The sequence below is a fragment of the Canis lupus genome, chromosome 17, assembly GCF_003254725.2.
Source record: "Canis lupus dingo isolate Sandy chromosome 17, ASM325472v2, whole genome shotgun sequence".
Classification (NCBI taxonomy): domain Eukaryota; kingdom Metazoa; phylum Chordata; class Mammalia; order Carnivora; family Canidae; genus Canis; species Canis lupus.
Window position 1 is genome coordinate 36,309,238 of NC_064259.1, and position 23,330 is coordinate 36,332,567.

A 23,330-nucleotide genomic window follows, 5' to 3' on the forward strand; every position below is an offset into this window, starting at 1 on the left:
GCAACTGATGAATCACTAAATTCTACCCCTCAAACTAATAATACACTATATGTTAACTAGATTTAACTTAAATAAAGAATTTTAGGGGGCAGCCCAAGTGGCTCGGCAGTTTAGCACTGTCTTCAGCCCAGGGCATGGTCCTGGAGACCCGGGATCAAGTCCCACGTCAGGCTCCCACAGGGCCTGCCTCTCTCTCTTTGCCTGTGTCTCTGCGCCTGTCTCTCTCTGTGTCTCTCATGAATAAATAAATAAAATCTTAAAAATAATAATAAAATAAATAAATACTTTTTTTTTTTTAAATAAAAAAGCACCAGACACAATGCTATTATTACCTTGTAGCCACTGGTCCAGAGTATTATCAATAGTGCATTTTACAACAGGGAGGAACTCAGAATTCATAAAGAGTCCTCGCTTAGGGTGGTTCTGCAGTCGCTCCTGATGGCTCCTGGAGCTGAAAAACTCTAACACCAACTTTATCTGCCAAAGCTCAGATGTCTCAGACATTTCTCTTCTTCCTAGTCTTCTCATAGCCTTTAAGAGACAAAAGGAACAGCAATCCACTTATTAAAACAATGAAATTGCTCCAATGGTCTCTTCCTCAGAGTTGTATAATAGAGTATTTTTTAAATATGCCTCATAGATCAATAAAGTGCAGAGAGGAATCCATTCCATGTTTTGATGCAGTCAGCCCCACAGAAAAGCCCTCTACTGGGTGCAGATGCATGTCCATTCTCTTCAATATGGTTGCCACATATATAGCTTTTGGATAAAAGCAACAAAGGCAAATGAGGTCATTCTTGGCTCAGTGGCTCTGAAAAATGAAGACCTGCTAGGTCTACTGTCAGTTACCTCTCAGAAACTCAAGTGGAGTACAATGACTTGGCCAGGGATCCCAGAGGCAGACGGCAAAACAATACTACTGATAATAATGCTCTTGGGACCCATCTGCAAAGTCACCATGGCTGCAACTAGCAAGGATGTTCTGTAAACAATTGCCCATGATTGTGAAGGGATAAAGGTTCAGAGCATAAAATGGGAACACTTTCAGCCAAAAAAGAAAAATACAACTCAATACTTGGCTGCTACATAGAGTCCCTATGAGAAGTAGTGTCAGTGTGAACATCACATAATCATACTTTCTAATTAAAAAATATGGATGGATACCAGACAATAATGCTATTCTGGGCCTATCAAGTCATATTAGAAATTGCCTTTTAATTAAGAACATTACTTAATAATGTCACTTTCCTACTTTTCAATAGAGATTATTTTGCCATTAGAGGTAACTTCCTTTGGCTTTAATCACTGAGCCCCACATGCTTATCTGTGAATTCATCATATCACATTCATTTAAAGAACTGTTTAAAATCACAGACCTGGAACTCATCCCAGAAATTCTGATTCAGTAGATAATACAAAATGGCATTTGAAGATCTGTATTTTTAAGATTCCTCATATAAATTTAACCCAAGTTAGAAAACTACTGGCTTAGCTTAACTGCAATTTTGAGTCTGAAAGGCATGATACTATTAAAAAGTCATACGTATTACTAAAGTGAATAGATTGGTCTGATCTTTTAGGGAAGCAGTTAAGCATTTTCTGCATTACCACTTTTAAGCTCTTTTAAAACAGCAATAATACAAAAAATTTAAAAATGAACTCCAGCTTGCTAAATCACTACACACTAATACTATAACCTCTTGCAAGCTTAATCACTCAGGCATAATTTTATATCACTGTCATCATTAGGGCACTGTTTGTTCACTTACTGCTCATTTGCATATCTCTGCCAGGAAGGAGGGAAGCAGGAAGGAGGGAAGCAGGAAGGAGGCAAGAAACCAGGAGAGGATGCTAGAGGAGAAAGGGAGGAAACATGCTCTTTCTCTGCTAGTCAGACGAAGAGAAAAAAAGGGAGAATAGGAACCCTGAAGTAAGACAGTCCACCAAGGGGCATTCCCATCATAAATTCAAAGCTTTTTTGGTTATATATAGAGCTTTCAAGTTTTATAAGGTTTCCTTTTTTAAATTTCTAAAAGCAAAAGAGAAATGAAAAAGATGAATACATGGGGAACCTTACCTCACAGTTGGTATGTTATTTAAAATACAGTATAAATGAAATCAGAATTGGACTGTTTTTGGAACCATACCTGATCCATTGCTATGTATGCAGGCAACATCTCTGGGGTCTCCTGAGTAACACATTCATACAGTACTGAAGAAAACAGATCCAGAATTTCCTGTTTCTGTAGAAAATTAGAAACTTTTGTAGCACATCAATGTATATTCCAAAATCAATTCAAGACTGTATAGCAACTACTATGACCCATTCTTAAGTTCTACAGTCAATGATATATAGGGTAAGACAGCTATCTCTTTATAAAATCACAGTGAATAACACTAAATATCAATAAAATATAATAAAACTAAGCCCCAAGGGACAGTTATGGCTATAAGTGCTGCAAGAAGAGGAAAGATCAGCTGGAGTAATATGAGCAGACAGGACACCTTAGAGATGTGCTTTGGGTTAGGCTGGCAAGATTCAGAAAGGAAATGCATAATCCACAAAGATGCAGTACAAACACCGAGCATAGCAAGCATGGAGGAGGCAGCACAACCAAACCCAGTTAGGCTTACGGGCAGGCACAGGCTTTCATCAGAGACCTGCGGCCTTGAATGCATGCCCAGCCCTTACTAGCTGTGTGATTTTAGGCATGTGATAGCTGAGTGGCAATTTCCTTATCTGTAAACCTGGAATGATAAAGTACCTACCCTCCAAGTCAGAATCCAGTAAGAAAATTACATAAAGTACTGAGCAAAGTATCTAATAAGTAGTCAAGATTCAGTAAGTTAAAGAGGTTATAATTATCTCCCTTAACCCTCAAAACAACAACGTAAGGTATCTTCTATAATAATCCCACTTTTAGAAACAAGGAAACTGCATTTTGGAGAGGTTGAAAAATTTTTCCAAGAGCTACACACACTTATAGGCCAACAGGCCATCACTCCCAGATATCAAATCCTACATCCAAGCTTTGGAGTAAATAAAAGATCTGTTGGGCACCTTTTGAATTCTAAAGGGAACAGCTTTATAACCAATAGAAAAAAAAAGTTATAAAATACAGATGAAACAAATACTAAAATTATGTAAAAATAAGAGACAGTAAACACTGAAAATATCAGTACAAAAATGCATGTAAGAAAATATTACCTATCAAAATCTATGTCTTAGAAATTTTAAGTTGTTTCTTCTATCAAGATAGGCAGTTACCGAATTTAACAGTTTAGACTATGAAAAATCTGTATTTGCCAAGCAAAAATCATGCAATGTACCCAAAGCATGTCACTAACCTCATAAATAGGTATGGATATTACGGGATTTTTTGGTGGTGTCCACAGATAAATTTAACAAATTGTAGTCTGGTAGCTGAATAAAACATGTGATACACACCTGACCCATGTTCACAGTTGGTTTGCAGAAATATTCAGCAAATGACAGAAGTGCTGGATCAGAAGTAAATGCTGAAATTGTTTCTGGCTAAAAAAATAAACAACAGCAACAAATAGAAGTGTAGTATTAGAGGTTATTTTCCTTATTGTTCAAGTTGTAGTATATGCAGTTCTAAGAAACCTACCTCACTGTGTTCACACAATGTTCCCATAAAGCCCAAGGCTGTACAAATTTTCTAGAGCTTCACCAACCTGTTCTGCTGAGAAGTTACAGGACACTTTTGTGCACAAACCAACATGAGCTACTGATTTATCAGGACAATAATAAATAGGTCTTTCTTACATAACTTATTCCCAAAAGGCTTTCCCTTCTCCCTCATTAACTAACTGAAAAATAAGCAAGAAACCAAGAACTGTTACTGAAAAGGTAAGGAAAAAAAATAAAAACTACCACTCAAGCCACTCACTAAAAGGTAAACAGTGTATGATTCCACTTATATGAGGATCCTAGAATAATCAAATTCAGAGACAGAAAGCAGAATGGTGGGCACTGGGGCTGCGAGGAAGAAGGAACAAGAGTTGCTGCTCAGTGGATACAGATGATCAGTTTTACAAGATGAAAGAGTCCTACAGATGGATGGTAGTGATAATTGCGCAATATGAATGGACAATACTACTGAATTCACTTATAGGGTTTCACTTATAGGGTTTTAACAGCAAATTTTGTATTTTACCACAATAAAAAAAAATTGGGAAAAAAAGAACAAAGTTCAAGAAAATGGAATATGGAATACACGCAATACAGAAGTATGACCATTTTCCATTGAGGTTTATATTTTATTTCTGAATTCCAGCAAGAAGGAAATTGAGATGTCTTTTAATCTTTACATAATTTTCCAATTTAAAATCAAGTATAAACTTCTCATTTTCTTTACAAATTAGATTAGGGTCTTTGAGATGGGCTCTAATTCATAAAAGTAACAGTGCTTAAGTTAAGGTAACCGTATCCAAAAGTCCTTCAAGGGATGCCTGGTGGTTCAGTGGCTAAGCATCTGCAATCAGCTCAGGGGGTGATCCTGAGGTCCTGGGATAGAGTCCCACATCAGGCTCCCTGCATGGAACCTGCTTCTCCTTCTGCCTATGTCTCTGCCTCTCTCTCTCTCTCTCATATGAATAAATAAATAAAATTAAAAAAAAAAAAAAAAAGTCCTTCAAAACCATTTTACAGACAACCTATCAAATACTGCCAAACAGGGAACCCCGGGTGGTGCAGTGGTTTGGCGCCTGCCTTTGGCCTGGGGCATGATCCTGGAGACCCGGGATCGAATCCCACATCGGGCTCCCGGTGCATGGAGCCTGCTTCTCCCTCTGCCTGTGTCTCTGCCTCTCTCTCTCTCTCTCTCTCTCTCTCTCTGTGGGACTATCATAAATAAATAAAAATTAAAAAAAAAAAATACTGCCAAACAAAATTCACTGATGTTCAACTACATCTATTTAAACCCTGGGAACTATTATAAAAGGCTCAGCCATAAGTAACTGGTCTAAAATGAAATGTGAGTTAAATTAAAATAAATACTATCTCCTAATGTGGAAAAATAAAGGATGTTAATTCAGTCCTCTGGCCACCACTTAGCCAGTCCGCTGGCCACATTTTTGCCTCTACCACTACCCCCTACAGGTCCTAACTACTTTGCCACTTGGTGTATTTTCAGCAGGAGCACATTTGCTCATGGAATTTCTGAAAACTGTACTTAAATAAGAAAATGTTTTTTAAGATTTTATTTATTTATTAGAGACACACAGAGAGAGAGAGAGAGGCAGAGACACAGGCAGAGGGAGAAGCAGGCTCCATGCAGGGAGTCTGATGTGTGACTCGATCCCGGGTCTCCAGGATCACGCCCTGGGCTGAAGGCGGCGCTAAACCACAGAGCCACCAGGGCTGCCCTAAACTAAGAAATTTTAATGTTAGTTTATGGAACACATTTCTCGTGTGGGAAACTTGAGTTCTAGAGTGAGGAGCAGTAAAATATATACTGACTGCGATGGGAATGAGATTGTTTCATACACTCTAACTGCAACTACTTTTTCATTCTATATACTCTTGTGGGGGGCAGCCCAGGTGGCTCAGCGGTTTAGCGCCGCCTTCTGCCAAGGGCATGATCCTGGAGACCTGGGATCGAGTCCCATGTTGGGCTTCTTGCATGGAGCCTGCTTCTCCCTCTGCCTTTGTCTCTGCCTCTCTCTCCTCCCTCTGTTTCTCATGAATAAATAAAATCTTAAAAATAAATAAATAAATAAACTCTTGTGTTAGCAGTCAAGTACTATGAAAATAATAAAGCAAACTGATAAATCTGTCATCATTTCATCCTTACCAAGATTTAAGCAACAAATAGGAGTGTTTATTAATGTAATTAATGCTACCTTGCAAAAATCTTTTTTATTTCTGCTACGAATTAAGTAAATCTTAACAGATTTAAAGATTAATAAGTAAAAATATTAAAACATTTTTATAGAGTTAAGATATACTGTCCCTGCTGCTAAATGTAAATCATCCTTACAGTCCTGGCAGATGACTCATATTTTATTATATTTGCAACATAAAACAACAAACAGATCCAAGGCCATTCAGTCTTTATAATCTGCAGTGAGGAGAGAGAGTAGGTTTACCTAAGCGGTATCATAAATGTTATACAGAAGTACATGCTCCAGTGGGCTAATGGGATTTATAAATTAGTCCATCACATCCTTCACTTTTTAACCAATCAATACTACCTTGAAAGCCCGAGCTTCAGAGTTCCTGTTAGCAACAGTCTGGGCCAACAAACTTTGCCACCCCATTGGATCTTCCTTATAGGAGAGCTGACCTGCTCTGAGCTTAACATACAGAACTCCATCCTTAGAAAGGATTGATCTAAAAAAAAAAAAAAAACAAGAATAAATTTTATATGAGATATTATTTGTAGTTCTCGAGTGGAAACATAGTGCCTCCCAACATCATGCTCACATCAGATAAAGTCTTTATCATTTTCCAGTAAGGTATACAATTATTTACTGTACCTAAAATTAAATCAATCCCTATGAGAAAGCCAAAATAAAGCTCTACTCTTCTTGGGTTCACAGAACTTGCTAAGTAAAAAAGCACTGTCTGTTCAAGTGTACTCTTCACAGGCAATATTTTATCTAACACTTCTCACATTCCCTTTATCTACCCACTGGAGGTACTAAATATCTATTGATTGGCATGCAGCATAAAAAATAAAAATGATGCGGCAAATCTAAAGAGAACAATACAGAAAACAGCTATCATATAAATAGTTTAAGGAAAATATAAATTGGGACCAAACTATAAAATTTCTTATGGGCTTGTTAAACTTTCTGGAAATTTAAAGATTTAATTTACACACTACTCAAAGTATAAAATTAACACTGTTCATTACAGTAATTACTTGCATATGACTATTTCCACTCAAAAGCAATCTACCATAACCTTAAATTTATGAGAACAATCCAACAAAACAATGAAAAAAACATGCAAAAAATGTGGTCTGACAAACATCAATTGTTATAAAGCTCCCTTAATAAAAGGACATACAAAGCAGCCTTACTCCCTTTTTTTCCAGCCTTACTTTCTTACACTGAAGATCTTTCATTATTGCTCCAAAAGACAATTCCATTATTGTATCAACTTATGTCACTTCAAGTTTCTCAATGAATATAACTATATTTATATATTTATATAAATATAACTATATTTATAAAAAATATATAATAGGGTTTGTTTCCTTTTTTTTAAAGATTTTATTATTTATTCATAGAGATGCAGAGAGAGAGAGAGAGAGAGGCAGAGACACAGGCAGAGGGAGAAGCAGGCTCCATGCAGAGAGCCCGACGTGGGACTCGATCCAGGGTCTCCAGGATCACGCCCTGGGCTGCAGGTGGCGCTAAACCACTATGCCACCGGGGCTGCCGGAGGGTTTGTTTCCTAAACTAAAACTCAGGGGATCCCTGGGTGGCTCAGTGGTTTAGCGCCTGCCTTTGGCCCAGGCCGCGATCCTGGAGCCCTGGGATCAAGTCCCACGTCGGGCTCCCAGCATGGAGCCTGCTTCTCCCTCTGCCTGTGTCTCTGCCTCTCTCTCTCTCTCTATCATAAATAAATAAAATCTTTAAAAAAATAAAAAATAAAAAAATAAACTAAAACTCATTTTCTAATAAAAACTCCATTTCAAAGTTATAGACCACTTTATTCAATATATTACTCTACTGCCCTGCATGAGATAAAAGGGTGACAAGGAACCACTCTAGATAATAATCTGCAATTTCTACTTTCCCATATACTTTTATTCCCTTCACAGATATATCTAAAAAATTCAATATACTTACTTCAAGTGTTGTGTTCCCTTGCTTAAATCTATGAGCAGTTCCCAGTATCGTGGGCCTTTAACTTTAATCTGCCAAGATAAATGTGAACACAGTCAATCCAACGCTAAAAAAAAGTGCTAGTTTGACAAAACAAAACCCAAGTTTCTCAGAGGAAATAAAAATAACTGGGCTGGAAAGAAACACTGAAAAGTTAACAAGCTCCACTTCCAGACAAAAATGTATGTGAATCAAGCTCTGTGGCCATCTAACCCATCAGTAAAGATCACCAAGTAAAGACCTTCTCTGTTTCTCATGACAATTTCTCCAAGGGTTGTTTTCCTATTTCCTATAGAACACAGAGAATGAATAGACTTTTACTTAGTTACTTTTGATGCTATACTGTTCTGGCTGAATTTACCTCTTCCACTGATCTCCCTAAATCGCATTCCACTCACCTGCTTTAAAAGGTGGAGTTCTGGAAGAAGGGTAGGAGCCATCAATTCTTCTTTGGTTTGTTCATACCACTGAGTACCCTTTACAAATGTACAAGAACAGCCACAATTCATTAGGGGAAGCTACAAAGAAGAAACATCTCTACTCTGTACTTCTTCCCCACAGTTTCTACACAGATTGTCAAAAGGCATAAAATGTTCTCTGGTATCAAGTCTTAAAGGGCCAAGTCTACAATCTTTTGAAGGGCCTGTATCACCTTATACCCACTTCAAGCCTTTTAGCTCACATGCTAGCAGTACAAAACATCTGCACTTCTGAGGCCTCTGGGTTTTTGCACATATTGTCTTCTGGGAATGTGCCTTCACTCAGCTTGAAATCTCAGCCCAAACACTGTGTCTACCGTCACAACTTCCCCAACCTTCAACAGCTAGATGGGGCCTATCTCCTCTGCTCCCCTGCATTCTATACATACCCCCACACTCTATTCTTACTGCATCCATGCCTGGCTACCCAATGGACAAGAGGTCCTTAAGGAATACAACGATGTAATTTTGTACCCCAGAGCCTCTGCATAGTTTTGATACACAGAAAGTACTTAATATTCTGAATAAATGAAGGATATATGACTTATAATCTGTACATCAAAATCAAAGATCTCTCATCAAATATATGTCTTAAAGCATTCTACAAACAAATCTAAGAGTAGTTCTAACTCATTCTTAAGAACACTTTAATGAACAAGGACATTTTCAAACAATAGGCTCTAGGAACAAAAGAGCAACTGCTGATCTCTAAAATATTACCTCCATAGACTATAAATGAGCCCAAATGGCTGGCAGGATGTACAAAAACTTTAGAAGCTTCAATTTTGATGAGATTAATTAACTCTGTTATCTTAAAGGACAGCATTTTTAAAAATATTTTGACCTGCAAAGAGGTATGAGTGGTAATAAAATTACAAATAAATGAAAGGAGCAAAGAATTACCTTATAGGTAACCTCTAAGAGGGCATAGCAGGGCATGTTTGTATCCACATCCACAGGCACTAGAAGCCTTGGTTCTGCAGCCAGTACATACAGGTGCCGCAGAGCCTGTAGATGATACCTATTGGCAGAAAACACAGAGAGGAGGTAACAAATAGGTGACAACAGCGTGAGCTCTACAATCTGCTGCTGCTGACACACTGACCCATGACAGAAGCTCAGGTTGCTATCTTCCCATGACAGCAATCCTAAAGGAAGATGAGATTCAATTAAAAACAAATGGAATGGGATCCCTGGGTGGTGCAGCGGTTTAGCGCCTGCCTTTGGCCCACGGCGCGATCCTGGAGACCCGGGATCGAATCCCACATCGGGCTCCCGGTGCATGGAGCCTGCTTCTCCCTCTATGTCTCTGCCTCTCTCTCTCTCTGTATGACTATCATAAATAAATAAAAAAATTAAAAAATAAATAAATCCTATAAAGCTAAACTTTAAAAAAAAAACAAAAAAAACAAATGGAATGATTCTCTTTTAAAAATCGTAAGATATATGCCTTGATCCTAAAATTCCTTACTTGAAATTTCACATTTAAGAGGTTTTACAGATGAAGTAAAAATTATCCTAACATGAAAATATTTACTGAAAAATTCATCCCTTATAAAATCAGTTCTCAGATAATCCTTTAATACCGCACACAGGCATCTATTTACCTTCCAAGGAACTTACTTCTAGCTATTTGTTTATTTGGCTCAAGGGCTGGTAGGGAGAGAGAGAAGGAAAGCTATTCTACAGATACATACTTGTACACAAACATACACACTTGGAATCCAGTACACAAAAAACTAATGGGTAAGATTATATTTTTCTGTGTGTGTGCTTTTCTGGGTTTTCAAAAAATTTATATTTTAGCATTTAGACACAAAAAAGCTTTTACATTATAGGATGCTATAAAAGGATAAAATGAGAGTTCAAAGTTTTCTTTTTAAATTTTAGTAACAGCAGTAGCCTTCCTCTTCCCATCCAAACCTTCCCTTTCCTATAAATTGATTAGAATTAAAGCAGAGGGGAGCTCTTGCTGCTGAACTCCAGGTGCAAGTAAGTGGAGCCTACTGAGTACAGGACTCCTAAAATGACAAATGTGTCTAGAATGCTGTTGTCCAAGGCCATCTTTGTTGACTATAAGCAGGGTCTCTGAAACCATAGGGAGCACACAGCTCTTCTTAAAATTCAAAGTGTTTATGCTTGAAATGAAACTGAATTCTCCCTAGGCAAGGGATATGCTTATATATACAAAGCAAAGAACAACACAGTGACTCCTGGTGGCAAAGTGAACAAAACCTGGGTAATCTGGGGGAAAAGTAACTCGTGGAAGAAACAATGGCATGATTCGTGCCAAATTCTGAAGCAGCCTTCCTGCTAAAGTCATTGCGCACAGAATCTGTATGATACTGTACCCCTCAAGAATTTAACCTTACTGAAAAATAAATAAAGGTGTAGATGTTGTTTTAAAAAAGAATTAAAAGCAATCAAAGCCAGGAAAAAAAAAAACGGTATTTATCAGTTACATAAAGGTTCTTGGTGCTTAAAACCAAATTGCTTTGTTTAAAATAGCTAAACCAAATGATTCTCCCAGCAATATAAGAGTGTGGCTCTCTGTTGTACCCTAACCACCAATAACAACTCAAAAAGTCTGTCCTAAACTGACAAGCAAGAGACCACTTGTCAGAGCTGCATTAATTTAACAGGAATACGCTTGTCTGCCTATCATCAGAGTTCGGATGTCAGTCAGTCCACTTTTATAAAACAACAACTTCCGTTTATTATTACTATTTTAAGCTACATTGCACTAGAGCGTGACAGCTTAATTACTACAGTCAGTGGCTCCATCTCCTGATGCTTCTCTTGGATAATGAACTGAACACACTGGTCATCTCAGATGTCATGGGAATAATAAGGTGCTATTTTCTCCCCTCCTCCACATGCAGCAGAAATCAACTATGCCTAAAACTGCCAGGGAGACTGCAGTGCTGATGGCTCTTCATGCTCTCAAAGCAGAGCTTCTGTATTCTCACACCTTTCCTACATATCTGACGGTGAATGGCTCACTGCCACTTCTAAGTTGTCTTTGATTCTTTGCTGCATTTTGTTTTTTGTGTCCCTTCTATTTCATTTATATAAAACTTCTCAACATTCTCAACATAAAAGAGGGAAAAAAGGAATTCATATAGACACTGCCACTAAATCAGACCAATTTCTCTCTTGGAATTAAACAATTATACTATAAAACATAATGTCTTGCTTCTGTTGGCTACTATCTTTTGTTTGATGAACTTTTCCCTAAAGATAACCTTGTTTGGCCCACTTCTGGGTTAACAGCAGTTTTACTGATTGAAAAATGGTGGAAGACTGATGAATCCATCCATCAGATGTCCAAAGTTCTCTTTTGGTCTAATACTTAGAGAAACATTTTCAAAGGCTTAGTCAGAAAGAGAACTAAGTCCAAGAAGAAAATAAATTAATTTGGGAATGAGTCCATGGAACCAAAGAACAATCAAATTACCCCCTTTTGGAGAGCTTACAAAAGATCACATTGAGGAGAGAATCACTAGACTCACCGGTTGTCAGTGCTGTGAGCTGGGAAGTGCGGGTAAAGGGCACAGAGAAGGGCAGCAATGGAAGAATTTGATGTACTCAGAGAGTACCTGTGAACCAAATGCAGAGAGAAAGACATTATTTTTTTTTTTTAAAGATTTTATTTATTCATGAGAGACACAGAGAGAAAGACAGGCACAGACACAGGCAGAGGGAGAAGCAGGCTCCATGCAGGAAGCCCGACGTGGGACTCGATCCCAGGTCTCCAGGATCACACCCTGGGCCGAAGGCGGCGCTAAACCGCTGAGCCACCCGGGCTGCCTGAGAAAGACATTATTAATTATACTGTGCAAACCTCCAAGGCCTTCCCGAGAATCAGGAAATTGGGGTACTGTGGCAAGGCTCACTTATAAAACGCCTTGATAGATACAAGTGTGTCAATGCTGTCAACATTTCACTTTCCAGTGAGTCTTTAAGCCATTTCAAGATCATCTACTATTAAAAGTGAAAGGAACATCTCACAGATGTTAACTTTCAAAACTTGACTTAATAAACATGAGTTTTTAACCTAAAATATCACAGTAGTGAGGACCATGAATATAATCCTAGAGATGACAGATATTGAAAAAATCACGTATGAAGGACACCACTTCTTCTCCAGTTCTACACATACTTCCTTAGACAATAATAAACCTCACTTCTAAAAATACAGGGTTTGTGACTTAGTATCGCAATTTATTTTTCTGTTTCTGTAAAGCCTGAGCATCTCCTCAGAATGATGGACTAAATGAAAAAGGTAAAAGTTTTCATAAAAAGTTAATGTATAAACAACTATCCCTCCAAGTACAGCTTTTTTTTCTAATCAATGTGATAAACTCATTTTTATAAACGCCACATACTCTTAATAAAATCTTTTGAGATTTTCCTTATATTTTAATGTTGCTCAAACTCTACATGGCAAACAGGAGATTACTCTAAAATTCTAGTTTTTCTTAGAGATATTTTGAAATAAAGATGAGACCGGATATCATATAAAACCATTGTTGTAGATAATCAATATAAATATTTATTTTATTATATACAGATATATGTCCTCAAGAACTTAGCATTTATCACATATACACCTATTTAATGAATTAGGAAGAAGAGATTTCAAAATCTAAGTAAGAAAATATACCTACTCTGACATAGGCATAAAATAGGCCATTTTTTCTTTACCATTTTGACAAAGCCAAAATCCAAAGATAAACATTAGATATTAATGTTAAAAATTTTGAGATTAAACATAGGACGTGGATATGCAATGAGAAATTTAAATGTTGTCACAAAGTATGCATAATCATTTAAAGATCAAGAATCATTAGAAAAGTGGCAGCAGAGTGGGAGAAAATCTACTTAATATAAAAGCAGAGCAAGTAGGGTCACAGTGTGAAACAAAATATTGAATAAGAGTATAACAAAATTAAAGTTAAAAAAAAGAATGAATAAAGTAAAAAAGAGATACAGGGGTTTATTTAGAAAGGAAAATAAATTCTCAAAAATTATAAAATAAGAATTTTAATATAAGATTTCTTTAATCATTCTTAATTCTAAACAATTAAAGAAAGAACAATTCTACAAAACCTGTTAAAAGGAAATGTACACCATTCTGATAATCTCCACCTTTTATCCTTCTAGAAAAGTGGACTCCAATGTTTAAGTCAGTCTTATAGAAGAGAGAAAAATAAACCGATATGACTTGTAGAAATTTTATCAGTTGATGAAGGTCACACATACTAAAGCTAAATAAATGAAAGGATACACCACATTCATAGATTGAAAAACTCAGTATTATATAACATTTCAGTTCCTCCCAAACCAATATATAGACTCAATGCAATTATGACTGATATTTTATGAGGTTATTTAGTATGGAAAATCATAAACTCCAATATTTATATAAAAATTCAAAGAACAAAAACAGAAAACCACATCTTTGAAGAAAAAAATCCCAATTTGGAAGATTTATTCTACCTGATATCAAGACTTATTATAAAACTATAATCATTGAGACTATGGTATTGGTGCAAGCATAGAAAAACAGACCAGCTGAATATAGTAACAGCCCAGAAATAAATATATGTTGTATATAGACGCTTAATTTATAATAAAAATGGTATCGCAGAACAATGGAGAAAAGATGAACTTTTCAATAATAGTGAGGCATCAGTTATCAAAAAATCATACAGAAAAATCAGGTACAGGTATATTTTATATCCAAATATGAGTGAAAAATTAAAACTTGTTGAAAATAAAATATCTTCCTTTTGGGGGGGTAAGGAAATATTTCATCAGAAGGACAAAAAAGTACAAATCATAAAAGAAAAATGTTAATAACTGTTCATCAAAAGATACCATTGAGAGTTAAAAGGTGAGCCACTGAGCAAGAGAAAATAAGTACAACACATTAAGAGTGACAAATGGTTCAGGATCATAATGATAAACGAATATAGGATAGTCAGATTAACAGAAACAGTAGTATAACAGTGGCTGTTAAGGGCTGGCAGAAGGCGGCAACAAGGAGGTGTTTTTTATTTTTTTTAATAATAATTTTTTTTTTATTGGTGTTCAATTTGCCAACATACAGAATAACACCCAGTGCTCATCCCGTCAAGTGCCCCCCTCAGTGCCGATAAATGAATATAGGATAGTCAGATTAACAGAAACAGTAGTATAACAGAGCTGTTAAGGGCTGGCGGAAGGCAGCAACAAGGAGGTGCTTTTTAAAGGAAACAAAACTTCTATTCTGTGAGGGAGAATTCTGGAGATTGGTGAATACACTTACTACTACTGAATTGCACATTCAGAAATGGTTAATAAGATAAATTTTAGGTTATGTGCATATTATCACAAACCAAATTTTTAAACAAGTAAGCCAATATGAAAATGGGTAGCAGGAGACTTAGACATCACGAAAGGAGATTTCCAGTTAGCCATTAAATATATAAAAGATGCTAAATATCATTACTCAGAGAAATGGAAATTAAAACCACAACTACTACCAGATGGCTAAAATTAAAAAGACTAACAATAAAACCAGTGTTGAAAAGGATGGGGAGTAACTGGAACATCACACAACACTAATGAGTATATCAGGAGCACTGATGGCATTATCTATGAAGTTAGGCATATATATATGTTCATAAGATACACTCATAGATCTATATACAACAAAATCAAAGATATGCATAAGAATATTCGTAACAATGGTCCTGGGTGGCTCAGTCAGCTCAGCATCTGCCTTCGATTCAGGTCATGATCTTAGGGTCCTTAAGATTGAGCCCAATCTCGAGCTCCCTGCTCAGTGGGGAGAGTCATGTTCTCCCTCGCCCTTTGCCCCTCCCCCTACTTGTGTGCACATGCCATCTCTCTCTCAAATAAATAAAATCTTTAAAGTTAAAAAAAAAAAGAATATTCATAATAGCCCTAAACTAGAAACAACACATCCGTTAAGAGCAGAGTAGATGATAAATGTGGTATAATCACACAATGGAATTTAATAGCACAGAAACATGAATACATCACTGCTACATGCAACACAGATGAATCTCACAAATAATGTTGAGTTAAAGAAGTACAATTAACCCCTGCACAATGTGAGGGTTAGAGGTACCAATCACCCTGCATAGTCAAAAGTCCTTAAACTTCCCCAAAGCTTAACTATTAGCTGACTATTGACTGGAAGCCTTCCTGATAACATAAATAGTAGATACACATATATTTTGTATGTTATGTGTACTATTTGCTGTACTCTTATAATAAAGTGAGCTACAGAAAAGAAGTACTAGGAAAATCATAAGGAAGAAAAAATATATCTACAGCACTGTACTATTTAACCAAAACAATCGTGTGTAAGTGGACCTGCACAGTTCAAACCCATATTGGTCAAGGGTCAACTGTAAGTATGAAATAATACACAGTGTATGATTCCATTTGAATTTCAAAAACAGGCAAAGCCAGTCCAAGGTGTTAGGAGACTAAACAGTGATTATCTTTGGGTAGAAGTGAAGTAATAGCTAACAGGAGAGGCATAGCAGGGGTAGAGAGAGGTATTCTGAGTTCTATCTTGATCTACATAGTAGTCTACAGGGAAGTCATAAAAAGATGAAGTGGTCAGGAATGACAGATGTTGGAAAGAGACCAAAGAAGGGAAAACTGGGGCAGCTTGGGTGGCTCAGCAGTTTAGCGCCACCTTCAGCCCAGGGCCTGATCTTGAAGACCCACGTCGGGCTCCCTGATCTAGTCCCACGTCGGGCTCCCTGCATGGAGCCTGCTTCTCCCTCTGCCTGTGTCTCTGCCTCTCTCTGTCTCTCTCATGAATAAATAAATAAAATCTTAAAAAAAAAAAGAAGGGAAAACTAAGAAACTCTCATAGGACTTGATGACTATTAGTGTTCATAACCTTTACGAGAGAGCAGTTCAGTAGAAGGGCAATCATTAAACAGTGGGGAACAAGGGGCAATGCCCTGAAGAACTAAGTACTGACTCTTCTACAAATACAGAGCGAGAATGGTTAAGTCTACTAAGTAAGGCATAAATTGATGTTTAAACTATTTTTTAAAAGCCCTTTTAAAGAGTAATAATGTTCCTTGATATGCCAACAGCTAGTCAGGATCAAAAAATTATAAGTATCTTCAAAACCAAAATAAATCACTCTTACAGATGTTGTTCGTGAGATCTCTTCATTGAAGAAAAAAATATATATTCATTTACCTTCCTCCTCCCAGAAAGAGAAGTCCAAGGGCCATGTGATGGGCTAAGTGGAAACCATAGTTCATTTCACCACCTGTTTTCATGTGTAAGAAGCGACAAAGCTGCAAAACTTTCAGGTTCCCCGAGCCAGCCATTACCATGGCAAGAGACAGCAGCACCACACTCAGGCAGGTTTCTAGGTTGTAAGGACCTGTCTGGAAATGCAAAAAGATGACATACTACCAACTACTGCATTACATTTATTATCAAAATTAAATTGGCCATCATTAGACTACAAATATTTATAATTTTTAAAAAGCTATAAAAAAATTCTGATTATGAAATTTAAGTTCAATGTAGAAAATTCAAAAAATAAAGCATAACAATGGAAATAACAATGCCTTGGGATACTAACACCCAAAGAGAACTGCCATAAGCATTTTGGCCTTTCCCCAAATATTTTCCTGTATCTATGAATCTCTTTTCAAGTGAAATTGGGATATTACTATACATGATATTTTTAACTTTTTAAAATCTATCATACGTAAACAATCTTCACTCAGGAAAAATTCCTACAGCACAAGATTTGATAGCTCTATTGTATAACAACACACAGATATACCATAATCAAATTTACCTAATTACTTTCAGACTTTTTGATTTTTCAGTTTTCTCATATTATACATAATGTTGCACAAATCTGTGTGGATTTCATTAGGAAATAAAATCTTATAATCTCCTGTCAGTAGAGTAGCAATGCCTCAAAAGGAATTGCAGTTCTACTAAGTGCTAATTTTTTTTTTTTAAGCGCTAATGTTTTAAAGAGCAGTTACCAATATTCAGTCCTGCGACAGAATGGCATAGAGTATGACATTTCATGAAGGATATGGTTTTTGCTATCACAAGAATTAGAGATTTTCACGGGTCAGTATACTTTCACCTAATCAGTACCCCAGAACACAAATACAAAGATGAGCCAAAACTTCAAATCTCCCATTCTAAACTCAAACTGCAGAGATATTTAACAACACATAAGTAACTGAATTATCAGTGAATTTTCTTCAAGTTCAATTTTATTCCCAAGAAGAATGATCATAAAAAGACTTACTACAGAAGCATTAGGTGCAGACAAATAAGTCATAAAATCTTTTGCAAACTTATGCTGGAAAACAAAAGAAAAACAAATTGAAGTTAAAAGATGTATATCAATGCTTTGTTAAAAAAGAGAATAAACTAATAATACTTCTTACCAAACAGTTAAAGGCTGATAAGTTTTCTGAGCCAGCAAATCGAAAACCCAGAGACAAACAGGCTCCTGCAATTATGTAAACATGGGCTTGCCTGAAAACAGATTATAAAAAATTTAATACTACCATTATTTGGCTTTAAAAATTCATTATTACTTTTCTTAGGGTAAAAATAATAAACATTCCCGTTCTCTAAACTAGTTTATATTCTTTTGGGAATGCTCAATTGTGCCTCTACTCAATCAGCAGATTTCTTCAGCAGGATCACGCAGCCCTCGTTGATAAAAGTATGCCTCTTGACTGCATGTTTCACACACAGCAAAGAAGATAATTTTTAAAAATAACTGCCATCTTTTTTAATGAAAAGGATAAAAGAGGAATATGTATAAGCTAAATCTCTGATACTGTTTTTTGAGGGCAAGAGCTCTACACTTCAGTGACCTAAACAAAAATAAAAATCAACTCTGTAAGCATCTGATAAGTAATGATTAGAAACATGGGGGATTCAGAATTATTTAAATCAAGGACAGTACTTTTACCACAGTATACTTCTATTTATTTATGAGATGCTACGCTAGTTCACTTGAAATATATATATTTCATGACTTACGACAAAGTTTCCAAATTCAAATCCTCTGAGCAAGGCAATTCAATTTCACTGAGAGAGATACTATTTTCTCTTATAATCTGTCAAGACAGAAAGTAAGAATATCTGGACATTAATATTCAAGTTACAAATATTAAATGATTTGAAAAATAACATTCTGCTTTTGGGGCACTTTGGTGGCTCAGCTGGTTAAGCATCCAACTCTGGATTTTGGCTTAGGTCATGATCTCAGTGTAATGAGATCAAGCCCCATATAGGGCTCCAGACTAGGTGTGGAGCCTACTTAAGATTCTCTCTCTGCTCCTCCTCACAAGCTCCCTCATTAAAAAAAGAAAGAAAGAAAAGAAAAAGAACATACAGCTTTCCACAGCCGTAATTACATAAACCATTTCATTCAAATACATATATTTTAATCACATTGAATGCAACCCAATTTCAAATCTAAGATGGGCTCAACAATAGCTGAATAGAACTGAATATGTATGAACTGGAGGACTGAAGTATATTCTGAGTCAATAACAGGGTGATAATATTTCACACTAGTGAACTGAAATACAAAGATGATTGTAGAATAGAGCTGGGGCAAGGATACGGGAAAGCAGTGGGGAAGGGGGAAAAAAGCAACTGGAAAGAACTCTCATCAGAGACATATACTTTTTATTCATGAGGGATTTCTAGCCTTATGCCTACCAGAGTAAGACTAGTCACTAAATTACCCAAGCTAAACTAAATTGTCAATACGTTAATCTGTAACTACTGTTTAGAAACACATCCCTTTCCTTATAGTGTAAATAAGTAAGCAAAGCTTTATCAAATTTAAATAAGATTTAAATTATCCAATTAAATCATTTAATTAACTTTAAATTTTAAAAATCATTCTTTAATTTTTTAGAAGACTCTTTAGGAGAGTAACATTTCAGGATGCTTTCAATAATAAACCAATAAATATTCTAAACTCCCTTATGATATAATCTTATGTACTGAACATCACCAAACCAAAAACTTGAAATACCTTTCTCTTTGATAATCTCAATGAGGTAAGCAATTATGCTGGCTGTTTAATACAGGCTGAGAACTATGTCCATCTTTCTTCCTTCCTTCCTCTCCAGACTTTATTTTTAATTTTGAATGTTATTTACTCAGAAATTGAATGACATTCTGAAAAACTGATATAACTCCAAAGTGAATAATTTATATACACATAGATAACCTAATCATAAGTTATATAGTATTATAACATCATATAGGAATGGAGTATTTCTATTTTGACAACAGGCAATTATAAGCTTCTCTGGCTTCAAAAGAGCATGTGCCCTAGAGGTTAAGGCCTAGGTTCAGTAAGGCCCACACTAGCTCTGTGACCATGGGCAATTTTCTTTTTGGTTTTTTAAAAGATTTTATTTGAGAAAGTGCATGTGCACAGGAGCAAAGGCAGAGGGAGCTGCAGGGCGGGGGGGGGGGGGGGGGGGGGGGGGCGGGGGGGGGGCCACCCCCTGCTATGCAGGGAGCCTGTTGCAGGGCTCAATCTAGGGTCCTAGGATCATGACCTGACTGAAAGGCAGATGCTTAACCAACTGAGCCACTCAAGCACCCCCTCAGGCAATTTTCTTGACTGCTGTGTCTCATCTGTGAAATGAGCACAAAGAAGTCCCCATCCTTAAGGGTTCCTGTGAGAATTAGAAGACTCAATCTACTCAAAGCTCTTAAAATTAATGTCTGCTACATACTAAATCTTAAATGTTGGTTGGTATCATCACCATATCATTAACCTGTGTATTGTAACACTATACTTGATCATAAGCCATTAAAACCATCACTAAGAACTTCAGTTGTAAAATAACTGGAGGAGGAGAGGGAGAAACCTTCCTCAATATGGTCCTTGTCATCTTTCCTATGGTCTCCTAAAGTTTAAAAAAAAATCAAAATCAAAATTATAAGGAGTAATCAAAGGGAGAAATACAACCCTTTAAGGGCAAGGTAAACCACACAGGAAGTGAACATGAAAAGACCACCAAACTCCTCTGCCTTGAACAGGGTATAATGGAAAATTCTTAAGATATGAAGTCCTAATAGCTAGTTTCACTTTTTCTTCACCTCTTAATAGTTGGGTGACTCTGGACAGTCTGTCTTCTTTCAATTAAGAGTACATTGTAATGATCTAACAGTAGCTCTAGCTGACTTTGAGGAGTTCATAATCTAATGGGTGTACAGATATACTGATAATAAACAAAAATAGCACACTGTGCCCATCCATAATCTGAGGGCAACACTTGAACAACTCACAGTATAGCACTGCCTAAGAGCATAACATAAGATTGTATATTAAAGCTTATAATGAAAAAAAAAGTGCTTTGAAGACATTATTTGTTATTTTAGATGCGCCTTAAGTCCAAACAAACAAAAAAGCCATTTTAAAAGTAACCTTTTTAATACCTCTTTGGACACTAGGTTGTTCCCTACAAGGTGCCCTGCGCTACAGAATTAATGAAATGAGTGGGTAAAACTAGGGAAAAAGTGGAGAGTGATAGGAAATATCAATGAATAGAAGAATGAATTTGTTACATGCATTTGGGGATCCTTGAAGTAAACAAGGCCAAATTTTAAAATATTAGGTCTGAAGCAAAAGAAATATCAGAAAGATAACTTTCTAAAAAAGAAATTATATTAAAAGCCCAAGGATCACATTTCCACAAAATTAAAAAGAGAACTCTGACACAGATTTTCACACTTTCTGTTCTGGAATACAATTATTTGTGTCCATGTTTAACTTTGTAAACTAAACTTAGTAAATTTACTAGAGTTTCTTGAGGACAGCCTACATGTCAGATGCATGTTAAATGTAGCCTAGAGTTTAGCATTTACAGAGGTCATTTACAGAAGATCAACAAATACGTACTGAAAAAAGGAATGGAAGGAAAAAGCATAATTTTATCCTACAATATATATTTTAAGGGGCATTTTCTGAAAGAACTGACATTTCTGACATCCAGATGTGCTGGGAGTTAAAATTTTGGTGACAAATGGCTGAGTCCATTAAAACAACTCTTCCTGTTTCAAATTAGTGGTTAACAAACTGGAAGAATCAAGAATAAATTTAGGAGTTCTACTTCAGAATCAAAAATTTGATTCAGAAGAATCAAACAAATAAAAATAAATCTAGGAGTAAAAATAAACTATCAGACTGACTCTCTTACAAAGAAATATGAATTCTGGGGGAAATAAAAAAACAAACTATCATGGCAGGGGTCAGCAAACTTGTCTTTAAAGGGCCAAAGAGTAAACATTCCTGAGTTATAGACTATATCGTTTCTTTTTCTTTTTTTTTTTTGACCATATCATTTCTAAAGTAACTCCTGATTTCTGCTATTGTAACACAACAGCAGCTATACATAATAAGTAAATGAATGACATGGCTTGTTACGATAAAACTTTATTTATAAAAACAGATGGGCTATAGTTCCCCAATCCCTGACCTAATGGCACTAGATATTAAACAAAAGCAAGCAGTTTCTAGAGGAGAGGTAACATTTGGAAGACCAGAAAACCAGAGAGTAATAAGTTTCCTTTTTCATGGCTTCTGGCCTGAGGGCAGGCCTACTCTGCTATAAAGGGCAGCTAAAATTCCAATTAAAAATCCATGGTCCTTCTGGCATGAATCAAACAGAATACAGGGCTTAGGAAACCACGGCCACTAGAAGGTGAGAATGGAATACTATAAAGGAGAGAGCTACAGAGGGCAAATCACAAATTCTGTGCATTAATTGTGTGAAAATGTCTGCCTAACATGTGAATCACATGTGAGCAGGGCAGACTCCAGGTGCCCACAGAATAAAAGAACTAAACTGAGATTAGAGTTAGCACCCAAGAGACAGGGTTTGACATTTGATTCCAAATAAATTATTTGTCTGCTTTAAACAAAATGTATTTGTGTATACATAACACACACATACACACCCGTATCAATACTTCTTTGAGGAATACAACAGAATCCAGAATCTTCAAAAGACAACATTCACAATAAGATACAATTCAAAATTATTAACATAAGAACAAATAAGAAAATGAAACCTATTCTTAGAAGACAACATAAAACAGTCCTGAAATGACCACAGTGTTGACATTAGAAGGATTTTAAAGAAGCTCTTGTAACTAGAAAGATATGAAGAACAATATGCTCATAACAAATAAAAGGACAAAAATCTCGTCAGAAAAAGTAGAAATTATTTTTTAAAATGTAAAATTTGCAACTAAGAAGTAAATGAAACTTCAAAATTCACTTCATGGGGGCACCTGGGTGGCTCAGTGGTTGAGTGCCTGCCTTCAGCTCAGATCATGATCCCGAGGTCCTGGGATCAAGTCCTGCATCTGGCTTCCTGCAGGGAGCCTGCTTCTCCCTCTGCCTAGGTCTCTGCCTCTCTCTCTGTGTCTCTCATGAATAAATAAAATCTTTGATGGGAAAAATAAAATAAAGTAAAAATAAAATTCACATCATAGACTTAATGGGAAAAAATAGAAATGCCCAAAAAAGTCAGTGAACATAAAGATAGATCAACAGAAGTTAAGCAATCTGCACAACACAGAGGAAAAAAAGAACAGAAGACAACAGGAGCTCTAGGATGATTTCCAAAGGCTTTAACAAACAAATAATTGGAGTCTAAGAATAGGAGAAAAGAGAGAATGAGGGAGAAAAAAAATGTTGGAAGATATAAAATTAATATGAGACATAAACTTACAGATTCAAAAAGTTCCTTAAGAATACAAAGAAAACCACAACTAAATACATCATAATCAACTGCTGAAAACCACATATAAAAAGAAAAATCTTCAAATCAGCTAAAGAAATGACACAATAAATACAGGTAAAAATTCAATGACTTCTCACCAGAAATAATGGAAAACAAAAAACAAGGAACA

The 23,330-nt window shown here is 36.2% G+C and overlaps 1 protein-coding gene and 1 pseudogene across 4 annotated transcripts in view; one reads left to right on the forward strand and one right to left on the reverse strand.

Annotated features, from left to right (window-relative positions):
• ANAPC1 (anaphase promoting complex subunit 1) overlaps window positions 1-23,330 on the reverse strand; it is a 103,880-nt gene that overhangs the window by 12,063 nt on the left and 68,487 nt on the right. For all 4 annotated transcript variants that reach the window (XM_025453958.3, XM_025453957.3, XM_049095417.1 and 1 more), the window contains 12 exons: window positions 18,420-18,496; window positions 17,813-17,903; window positions 17,671-17,724; window positions 16,584-16,777; window positions 11,855-11,941; window positions 9,246-9,363; window positions 8,262-8,339; window positions 7,828-7,895; window positions 6,220-6,358; window positions 3,449-3,535; window positions 2,148-2,243; window positions 333-531 (listed from right to left, as the gene is read on the reverse strand). In XM_025453958.3, coding sequence (XP_025309743.1) covers window positions 333-531; window positions 2,148-2,243; window positions 3,449-3,535; window positions 6,220-6,358; window positions 7,828-7,895; window positions 8,262-8,339; window positions 9,246-9,363; window positions 11,855-11,941; window positions 16,584-16,777; window positions 17,671-17,724; window positions 17,813-17,903; window positions 18,420-18,496 — 1,288 coding nt within the window. The remainder of the gene's footprint in view (window positions 1-332; window positions 532-2,147; window positions 2,244-3,448; window positions 3,536-6,219; window positions 6,359-7,827; window positions 7,896-8,261; window positions 8,340-9,245; window positions 9,364-11,854; window positions 11,942-16,583; window positions 16,778-17,670; window positions 17,725-17,812; window positions 17,904-18,419; window positions 18,497-23,330) is intronic.
• Window positions 9,551-11,859, forward strand: LOC112664412 (60S ribosomal protein L35a-like; annotated as a pseudogene).